Here is an 11,360-nt window from a genome sequence, read left to right on the forward strand (position 1 = left end):
TTCTTTTTTTTTTTGGGGGGAGGGGGAGTGGGGCTTGGTTTTTAGATTTTGTTTTTATTTCAAAAATCCTATGGCTTCTCCCTAAAAATCGAAAAAAAAATCCATATGTATTCACAAAAAATTAATTGTTTTTATAAAATTGCTAATATTAAATTTTTCCCCTGTTGCATGTTTTTTTTGGGGGGAGGGGGGGGAGGGCAACAGCCTCTCCAGGCCATCTTCTGCGAACGCCCCAGTGAATATGCAGGTTCCATGAATAAAAAATCTTCTTGCTTTACTCTGAAATTCTTTGCAGTGGTTCTGAAGTTGTGCACTGGGTCAAACAGCAGGGGAATTTTCTTGGTTTCTTCCTGAGGATGAGGGATGGAAGTCTTCAGTTCGCCATTGCAAAGCAGTTTCTCATAGAACTTGCGGTTGGCGGTACGGTTATCTACTGAGAGTGCCACTACCGTGAATTGCACTTACCAGAGTACTTTCATGACAACTTCATACTTTTTTAAATTAGGGGGTGGAACTATTTATATTTCACCCAGTCAATATTTTCAAAAATTTATATAATAATTTCTTATGCCGTCGGAATTTCGTCATCTTTTGAAAATCACAAAACTAGACGGCATTAAACCTATCTTTAAAAAGGAAATAAGTTTGGGAATCCAATACGCGCATAATTTCACTAATCATGTAATATTACATCCATATCCTAAAGAAAAAAACAAAAATTAACTTATTTCTAAAAAAAATTATGATCAACAATAGAGGCTTTAAATCATTATAGTAAAAATAATGGAGAATTGCAAATCGAAACATTTTCCTATAAAATTAAGGGATAGTAGTAGAAAACCAATTTCTAACAATTAAAGAATACAAATATAGTACCTAATTTCATTCGGAAAATAGTTATTGAAATGGAAAACAATAATCTGTAAGCGCAACAGTTTATCATATGATACATTTCAAACTGCAATTAATTCACACAGTAAAGGATCGGCTAAAAAAAAAAACTATTTTTAGCAACGTTGGCTCTTTCTTGAGACAATCCATAGTAGATGCGTTGTTGCATGTCAGTCTGGAGTGTTTATGCTCTGGCACTACACTGTATTCCGACATACGGGCACGAGAAACCACGGGGGAAATGTTGAGAAAATAATTTTTCCATCAATGATGAAAATATATATATTGCGTAAGTTCCGGATAAACAGGGATGAGGGAGTTGTGTTAAACGCAATTGTACCCCAGAATACGATTTCAATTATCTGGTTCCTTTTTCTTACTTTACTGATACACCAAACAAAAGAAACCTTAATTTATACTTGTCCTTCATGCGTAATTTCTAGTGATGAAAAATGATATGCTACTATCACAATGATACTCATCATTTTAAAACTCATCAAATATTACTTCCTTTTTATGACGTCATCAAAAGTTGTCCTCATAAGTTATAACTTATAAGGATATAAAGCAGATTCAAGTCCGAAGTATCATATAAAAACTTCAATTTGTGCGGTAAAATCCACTTCTTGCATCCTCGAATATGTTTAGATCTTAAGGTTTGGGGTAATTATTATTATATTTGAAAGTAATCCCCTTTGTCCAGTTCAAATGCTTTAGTTCATGCCGCTCGATGAGTATGTAATTGAAATATGCTGTTGATTACAGGAAATAAGTTTACACACAGAAGGCACAAGTACCTATGCACTATGCTTGACTTCGTATTGTTATATACAGTCTGTAACTTATATGTATTATATACCTTGCCGGTAACATATATAAGATACCAATAATAAAAACAAACTGAAACAGTATATGTTATACATGCACACGCCTAAAATATGTCATTAATACAACTACATTATTATTACTCATATCAAAAATATTTACATGATTTACATCAGGGAGCACTATATACAGTGCAAACTATGACTCGTATTCATATACACATATATTCATACGTTCATACAGACAGAAAGACAAACTTTGCTTTATAAATATAGATGTACAAAAAATACATAATCAATGAAGATATGATTTCTATAAATCATATCATTACACCTAATTCTATGAATTATCCACTCTACAATGTTTTTTTTTTAAATACATACATACATGGGCTTTAACTTTACATGTTTAAAATTTAAAAAAGCTTGAAAAATTTTAAGGTACAACAATAAAGTCATGGTTTACTCCTTTTTTTTCATAACAAATATCAAAAAAATGTATATTATAGTTTTTGTTAAGCTTACTTCAGTTTTGTCAATAATGTATTATACTTGCCTATCATTGCTTTGGCTTAGGAAATATTGCTAATAATATGATCAAATATTCATCAAAATGTTAATTTATTCATGTTTAAGGGGTCATAACTCAGAGTTGGATTGATTTACAATTTCATTTCTGAACTAGTCTATTGTTAACAATACCACATACTCAATTTTAGTCCAATCCGTGTCCTCTTCAAAATTTATCATATAATGAGTATTAGTATTCTGAACATTGATACATAGTTTTTGTTAAGCTGTGAACAATACCCTACTAGATTTACCTATGTTCCTATTTTCTTTACGTACATTAACAAGTTAGTTATTTCAACTTTTCTTTATATCACTCATTTACATCAAGTGCTCAAACATTTCGGTGTTCAAGGAAAATCTTTTACCTGGGACTGTTATTCTTTTTTTTTTACCAACTGACATAAAGGTAAAGGTGTGTAGAAAATACTTAATAATATTTACTTATGTACAACATCGAATATTTGGGACTACATGGAACAAATATTTTTTTCTTACTTGCCCTTTTTAAATAAAAATACTATAGAAACATTAAATGGGAAAGGAGAGTTTTCAGGAAAAATCTCCTTCAAAATAAATTCTATAGATATTAAAATACTATTATTACATATAATACAAAATATACTAGTAAGCTTAAATCTCTTAATTCTTATATGCATAAATTAAAATTGCAAAATTTAATATACATACCTGTATTTGGTCAGTTGCTTTTCAATATTTGTATAGTTGTCACTTATACTTAAAACTGCATAAAATTTCACTAGGTGCCCACTTTTGCTTTCTTTTTATGCAAATACAAGAAACGTATTTACTGCCAAAGTTACGAAATGCCCTTTCAATCTTACTGATGTTGAAGGATGATAATTATTTGTGGAAACTATATTTTTCCCTTAATGGAAGAATCGATTCATTGTTATTAAATCATGAGTACTAAACTTATATTCTTCAATAGGTAGCCTTTGTTTGATATACCTACCTACTCATAATAAATTATTGGATTACGACCAATATCCATCTCAAAAAGTCCTCCTAAACCAGAACTGTATCACTTCTTATGCATAAGTTTACTACCATTCGATGACTATTTCCAACAATTTATCTTCACAAGAACATATCAGATGACAACTTATTTGTAATGCAAGACACACCTTTTTATTCAAATTGAGGTATAAAATGCTCGCAAAATGAGATATGACTGTACAATGTGCATGATTATTAACATTCCATTTATTAATAACTGTAGTATATATTATATTAAAAGAAATTAAGGTATAAATACATATAACCAAATAATAACTGTCTGATAGGTTTTAAAGAAAATTGTAAAAAGAGGTATTGAATCATAAGTGTAGAATTAGCATTTTCCGTTAGAAATGTGATACAAGGTGTGTTATAATTATTGTCTAGGCCTTCAATTTGATAGTAAACAAAGAGTGTTACTAGTTATACTAATTCACTGACCTCCCATTTACCTATCTATTTTTAGAATTGCATCCAATTTTGAAAAATAGTGGATTACATACTTGTCTAAATAAGAAAGAAAGCTGAACGAGGTAGTAATAGACTTGTAATAGTGCGTGTTTCGTCCTCATAATATGAAACAAAGATACAATAATAAAGCTATTGACACAATTTCTGAAGTTATTGAATCTTCTTATAGATCTAAAATATCACAAACCCTTCAAGAACTACTCAATAATATAGTATTATGATCTTGACTATAATTTATTGGACAATATTTGGAACATATATACTTCAAAAAAAAAAAAAAAAATCACAACCAATGTCTCATCTCTTTTTTAATTATTGGGACTGATTAAACCAATTGGAATGTCATAAATTAATATATTTCGGACGTGGGGAATACGATGTAGATCGATAGTTAGCAACATAAAAATGCTTTTAAAAAGGGGGTTTAAATTTCAATAATGTGTCCCTTATATTTACTCTATCGTTAGGCCCACTTAATATCAATAGAGAGGGTATAAAGGACCTCCTCCCTAAGCATTATATTAAAATATTATTAATTATGCAAGCTTTGAATAAGACATAATATTAGAAGGAACAACAAAAAAATTTCACTTTTCTCATTAATTAAAGAGAAACTTAGGTTATGTTTTAATATAATACATCATTCAAATAAAATAATCCTTAACGGCTGCACCCCATACCATTATTATGTCAGTTAGTCGCATTTGTTTCATTATCGTCTATTCACGGTATATTAAAAAAAAAAGCGTGCACTTTTAAAAGAACTAATTGCGACATACATAGAAACGTAAGTCGCATCACAGTCATCAGTGAACATATTAAATAACAGTACTTAAGTGTGATATTATATCTCTTGCCTCGATTTTTTTTATTAAATTATTAAAATGATAAAGAACAACATAAGTATACTAATGTCAGAAAAGAAAATCCCTCATTTCGGCATTAAAGGATACCTAAAATTAAACAGAGTATTAACTTATCATATTGGTATAAAACATAGATATATTCGAGGGGAAAAGATAATCTTAGAAATCATGTATTATTAGGAACAAATACTTATTTTAGTTGATGGAGAGGAAAAAATGTTCACCTAAATAAAAAAGATTTTAATAATAATATGTACTCCTGTTGAAGCATCGTGGTTTCAGTTGGTACGTCTGATTGAGTTTGACAGATTGGCTTATTATTAACTCCGCCCGTTCATCTTCTTCTCTTGCGCCGCATTGCTGCTGTTCTGCTTTAATACCCTCTTTTTTTCTATTTCTCTCTCTCTTTATTTTTCTTCCTTTTTTCTTACTTAGTAGCTCAGTTAAGTGGGACTGATGCTGCTCTGCTGAGTGTCTCTCAACGTTCCTTACCTCAATTTGGATTATTATGCATCGTAGCAATAATAGCTGGAATCAGAATGTCTGAAGAGATCCTTAGTGACAATGATCTTGGCGAAGAAGAGTTCAACAATGGCGTTAGGGAAATTACGGTTATTATTTGATTTATTGGCATATATTGTTGACATTTACATTAATTAATTAATAAAAGTATGGATCGAAGGATTTTGGTCCCTTTGAGGACATTTTCTCACCTCTCCTCTCTACTCACGACATATTTTCATCATTGATCATGTGACGTGTGAAAATGTTGATCTTTTTAATAGTTAATCAATAATTTCATCCTTTGGAGGAAAGGGAAAGTGGTGAGTGAGACTGTCACCTCTTTCCTATTGACAGAATGGAGGGAGGTGAGGGGAAGTGAGGGGAGGTGAGGGATGTAGGAACAAAGTCATCCATCTCTTTCTTCTTAAAAATCCCCTATGAGACCTTCATTTCTTCAGATAAAAGATCCGTGTTTTTTATTATAAAGTTCATTGTCTCAAGTAACCATTTGACTTTGTTTTGTTTTGTCCGTTTGTATTGAAAATGTCTTTGTTTGTACCTCTAACTTGAATCACATTTGTTTGAAAACTTGGATTAAGTCCTTATTCATTTTTGAAGAGGAGTTTAAATGCTTGTTCTTATGTTGCGTTCAAGTTGCGATTTCTACAAGTGATGGACCAATGAAATAGACTCTAATGATACGTAATTGGATTGTACTATGTATATAAATGTGTAATGAATCATTATTAGAAAAATCAATATATGTGTAGCAATCAAACGTCATATAGAGCTCGATCCCTACTATGGGAACCACTGCTCTATAGCAGTGGTTCCCAAAGTGGCTATGAGTACATTATAAAAATTTATCAACTCGCAAAGCTTAAAGTTCCTAACTTTTAATTATATTGGCAGTCTAGTTATAATTCATCCTGCCCTATATTTTAATGGCAGTAGTACACAACATATCTTAATTATCTTTTCTTTATTAATTGATTTAATTTTCTTTTTTTATTATCTTTCTAGATTTTAGTTTTAATGAGTTTAATTCTCTACGCCGGAAGTTATGTCTTTCTATCCCTATTTAAACGCCTAGATATTGAAGAAGAATTTCTTCCTAATTGTTGGGATGATCAAATAGTTTATAAAACAAGCTTTTTTTTGTGTGCATTCTCCATGGCTGTTAGTGTAGGAGCAGCGCTCTTACTACCTATTTCTACAATTTCAAATGAAATATTGCACAAATATCCAAGTTCTTGGTATATTAAATGGCTCAATGCTTCTCTTATCCATGGAATATGGAATTTAATTTTTGTATTATCAAATCTATCACTATTTGTTTGTCTACCATTTGCATATTTATTTTGCGAATCTGAGGGATTACAGTTTTTTGGGAATAAAAAGGTGAGATTTTTTATAATTTTTCAAGGAGACAAATTATCATTTTCAATTTATTATTAGCCGTGAATACTTAATACTTTAATTAAATGACTGCATTAATTTGACTTTAATTTGGATTTGGGCTCTGACAAATATGGAACATTTCATTATGAAACAAAAATATCATACTTGAAAAATGTATACCGTTTAGTCTATTTATAACAACAGTAATATTGCATCTTGAATTACTTATTAAACATCATAATATTCAGTTTAGTTTGCGTTTTGTTTAAGTTCGATTCTTTAATTCAAGACCCTTTTACTTATAAAATTATAAAAAATGTTACTTTGTAGTACTGACATTCTCGAACATTTCGGATTCTCACAGTCCATTATATTCATTGAACTATTTACCCTAACTTTTTGGTATATTTCTGTAATTAACTACCTTATTTAGTTGCATTGTGATCGATTCTGAACGTTTGTATCTACGTTCGGAATTTGAAAATAAATGACTTCCAAGTAGTCATAACTATAAATTGCATACACATAAATCTTTCCAGCTTCTAACTACCAATACACGATCATTATTGCTTAGTTGCTGATTAAATTATTTTTATAATAACGAACGGCCGACGGTCTTCAGGCCTGTTTCTAAAGACTGATTGGACCAGCCCTAAGTCTACACCGAAAAATAAGAACTGACACAACACTATTTGTGGCTTTAATTAATTTAAGAATACTTTCATATTTCTTCCGCATGGCAATATTAATAATTTAAAATACATATGGTATTCTAGAAACATCAATGACGTGCATACAGCATACATATATTTTATGTACGACATGTTAGTTTCTTGAGTTGTTATCTCCGTACCGTGTTATGTAATATTACTACTTGAAGAAGAAGTTTCTATTGATTTTGTTTGTTTGCTTGAAAACGTTTGTATCATACAAGAACATAGAGGTCAATACTTATTTTCCAATATGTTTATGCATACATATACATTAGGACTGAGGCGGTAGAGTATCAAACTGTGATTTGGTACGGTATTCTTTATAATAAAATATTTTGATTATAAAAGATAACTTAATGGTTTTTTTTGTATGTAAGTGGTAATTTGAAAGATTTTATTTTAAAGAAAAATACAGAATAATGATATGTTATTAAATGTTAAGAACACCACTGCACAAGGTTTTATTTCATTAAGAATGAACCATCTTCCTCTTTCCTCCGGAATTGTCTTCTTCAAACATCATTTGCGGAGCGTTTGTGGATTACTCTATAGTTTTTTTGTGGGTTAACCCGAAATTTGTCTTCCATTATTTTTTTTTTTGGTCTTTTTAAGACCCATCAATTAGAAAAGCAATTATGAATATGTAGAGTACTATGAACCTTCAGGGACTTCATATTCAATTTTCTGGGTTGGGTTGATGTACTCATTAATGTACGACGTTAGATCCTTTCATTTGACTATTTTTCTACTGGTATTTCCAATAGAATCCTTTCTACAAATATTTATTTTAGTTGCAATTTGCATCGTCTCCGGGCGATTCCTTGGAATAATTTACTTATATAAATAAATTAACCAATTATTTGAATAATAAAAATGTAATTCAGGCTCCTGTTTCATGAAAAATTTACTTTTATATTGATGCGCCTCATTTTTTCTTCTCATGAGTAAAAAGGCATTAATGTATATATTCCATGTTATTCAATGCACACAAGTAACACATTTTTACTTTTAATAAGTGAATTGAGTTTTATATTAACTTTATAATACATATTTTATTTTATTTTCAGGGATTACTTGCTCGAGCCAAAGAAACCATTGTTACATTAATCCTTTTTTCCTTGATTATTTTGGGAATGATGTACATCATAGCAGCTTTATTGGATCGAGACAAAGATTCTATTGAACGTATTTTGAGTGAGTTTGTTTCTTATCTTTTGGGTTAGTCAAATTAAAGACTTAAACATGTATGATATATGTGTTTTTAATGATACAATACAATAAATCAATTGCTGTATATGTACAACAATTGATTTAGTGTAGTGTATTGTTTGGTTTAGTCATTCAACCGTCACATACATGTAAGAATAAAGAATGTTTCCTGAACACTTGTAATTTGAATAACTTTTGACGGTTCATGTGGGTTTGGGGATTTGAACAACTCAATGCAATACACGTTAAGTTATAAATAATTTTAATTACTAGAAAAGTTAAATCTCGTTTGTTGATAGTTTTCCCCCACAAGAAGGTTAGCTAGATTCTAATTTCATTTCATTATGTATTTTCAGGCTCCGTAGTATTTCGGCGTTTTTATGTGTATATAAGATATAAATTACAGTCACTCGAACTTCATTTTTATTTATTGTTTATATATCTTTTTCCAGATGTTTATTCATACTTACCTTTTTTGTACTCCTGTGTCTCCTTTTTGGGAGTATTGATGTTACTTATTTGTACTCCTATTGGATTTGCTCGATTATTTACAATCGTAGGAGATCTTGTGATAAAGCCTACTTTTATGAGAAATTTAGAAGAAGAATTTTATCAAGCCAAATTTGAAGAAGATTCTTTACGGCACAAATTAAATGTTCATATGCAACAATTACAACTCCCAATAGATTCTCAAAGGTAAAGCAGCATACACAATCCGATTTACACTTAAACCGTCAAAAGTACTTTATTTATGATTTGTATTCATTTTAGCATTCCCTTATCACCTCTACGTAATACAACAGGAAACAGACTAAAAAATGGACAGTTGATGTCATATTATCAACGGAACTTATCTGCGATTTCCGATAAAAGAGAGAATCTAGCTCATGCTTGTAATGCAAGAGTTTGGACACGAATCCTTGGTTACCCTTTAATTATGATCTCATTATTATTGTTGACTTCCATCTCGTTAATATGTGTTGTGAACAATGTGGGTCAAATTATTGCTGGTTTTAGATCTCTTCCACTCGGACAAAATACAGTGGATCTAGGAATGACATCTTTATCAGCATTAGGAGTGCTTGGCGTCGTTATAGAAGTCTTACAAATCGGATACTTATTTTTGACGTCACTTGTTGGTCTATATACAATTCCACTTATAAGACGAATTCGCCCTGAAATCGGAAAAACTAGTTTAACCCATTTAATTCTTAACTGCGGTCTTTGTGTAGTTCTAAGCTCTGCTCTTCCGCTTCTTTGCAAGATCTTAGGCATTAGTAATTTTGATCTTCTTGGATCTTTTAGTGAAGTGAAATGGTTGGGTAATCTATACATTATCTTATTCTACAATGCAGTCTTTGCTGTCAGTGCAAGTCTATGTCTATTTAACAAATTTACAGCTCGCGTCAGACAAGAAATTTTCCGAAGGTAGTCAATGTTATTATCTCACCTCATTTTATATTAAATGAACATTCTTTTTTTTTTAGGTTATCCTTATATTTCTCCACCTTTATCGAAAGAAAGGGTCTATCTGTTGTCACTACTCCCGTTACGGCTGTGGCTTATGGAAGTCTCAAAACTGAATAGATTGCAATATATCGACTTATTAAATGAAAGTTCAAAACTCTACTTTAGGCACATTATGATAATAATTATTCAAAACTACAATTTGTTTTATTTCAACTGCCACTTGAAGGTGGATGGGGGAGGAAGAGGTCTTCCTTCCCGTCTTTCTTTTTTTTTTCAATATTAAATTGGTGATTATTTATATGTAGGTGTCCATTGATTAATTAGTAATTACTATCCTCGATAGTTATCCATGACGATATTTTTTCGTTTCTCTATTTCTAGTCATTTTACTCATTTTTGTCACTTATCACAATATAAAATATCTGTCAAGTTAAATTTAGAATATTGCGTTTTGTTAGATTGCTTAGTTTTTTGTTTTTTTAAATAATTATTTTATTGGAGCGATACCTTCTTATAATCATAAATATTTTATGAGAGGGAGGGAGATCTTTACAGTAATATGTATGTAGTTCAAAAATCAGCTGTCTAAAGATCAATGGACACTCATTCTGTAATTGGTTTTTTTTTTCGTCGTAATTTACATGACTCACATATGTAAAATGTCTGAAAATCTATTTTCTTATATCATCATATCCTTTCACAAATTAGGATTATTTTTTTGTTTTTTATATATCAATGCAATTATGTCAAATTCATCTTTAATTATTACTATTTAGAATTACTAAGAAATTTGCTACGTTGCTCTCATCTTTATTTATAACGTACCAATGATGTCTTTTTTATTTATTTAAGTCAATCAAGTATTAAGTATTTATAAGCAAAACAGAATTTAACTTATTGATATTATATATATAGATATAATACATATAATAATGAATTATCTCCTTCAACAACAAGCGCAATTTTTTCCCACTGAAAATATTTCCTTTATTTTTGTAGTTTTCATTGTAATATACATAAATACATTCAAATTTCTTATGTTCTCTACACATACTCTGTTACTTCATTTCCTTCAATTAAATTTTTTTTTAAAGGATTTATATTTATGAATAAAATAATTTATAATCTATACAAATTAAGGATCAATTTTTTCTAAATTAATTAGCTAAATGATGTTTTCATTGCATTTAAAAGCTGCAAATCCGAAATTGACAATTAATATTGAGCAATTCAAAATCACATAATAATTTTAAGACTTGACCGAAATAAATGTATCGTTTAATGAGAGCATTTGAATTATTCAAACAATATGTTATTTCGTAACGAAGAAGGTCATTATTAATATTATGCAAATTAGTCGATTAAATGGATTTTAGATAATAAAATGTTGTTGTGGTACTAGTAGGAAGGAGGAGTAGGAT

The 11,360-nt window shown here is 30.0% G+C and overlaps 1 protein-coding gene across 3 annotated transcripts; it reads left to right on the top strand.

Moving 5' to 3' along the window:
• Positions 1-4,577: 4,577 nt before the first annotated feature.
• On the top strand, positions 4,578-10,986 carry lili (LMBR1-like protein). 3 transcript variants are annotated; one of them, XR_005868131.1, is made up of 7 exons: positions 5,071-5,253; positions 6,170-6,547; positions 8,328-8,454; positions 8,922-9,165; positions 9,241-9,897; positions 9,957-10,226; positions 10,648-10,986. XR_005868131.1 is itself a non-coding variant. In XM_040723876.2 (6 exons), the coding sequence occupies exons 1-6, from the start codon at positions 5,182-5,184 to the stop codon at positions 10,054-10,056; spliced, it is 1,578 nt and encodes a 525-aa protein (XP_040579810.1). In that variant the 5' UTR covers positions 4,578-5,181; the 3' UTR covers positions 10,057-10,986. The 3 variants fall into 3 exon arrangements, 2 of the variants coding, with proteins under 2 accessions (XP_040579810.1, XP_040579824.1); XM_040723876.2 differs by having other exon boundaries at positions 4,578-5,253; positions 9,957-10,986; XM_040723890.2 differs by having other exon boundaries at positions 5,084-5,848; positions 9,957-10,986.
• Positions 10,987-11,360: the final 374 nt, after the last annotated feature.

This window comes from Lepeophtheirus salmonis, chromosome 1, assembly GCF_016086655.4.
Source record: "Lepeophtheirus salmonis chromosome 1, UVic_Lsal_1.4, whole genome shotgun sequence".
Lineage (NCBI taxonomy): Eukaryota > Metazoa > Arthropoda > Copepoda > Siphonostomatoida > Caligidae > Lepeophtheirus > Lepeophtheirus salmonis.

What these genes read in the sequence shown, in the direction of transcription:
- lili (XM_040723876.2), top strand. Translation starts at nt 5,182, where the DNA reads ATGTCTGAAGAGATCCTTAGTGACAATGATCTTGGCGAAGAAGAGTTC. An exon ending in TTCTATTGAACGTATTTTGA is followed by an intron (nt 8,455 to 8,921) that starts GTGAGTTTGTTT and finishes ATCTTTTTCCAG; the next exon opens with ATGTTTATTCATACTTACCT. An exon ending in CTCCCAATAGATTCTCAAAG is followed by an intron (nt 9,166 to 9,240) that starts GTAAAGCAGCAT and finishes TATTCATTTTAG; the next exon opens with CATTCCCTTATCACCTCTAC.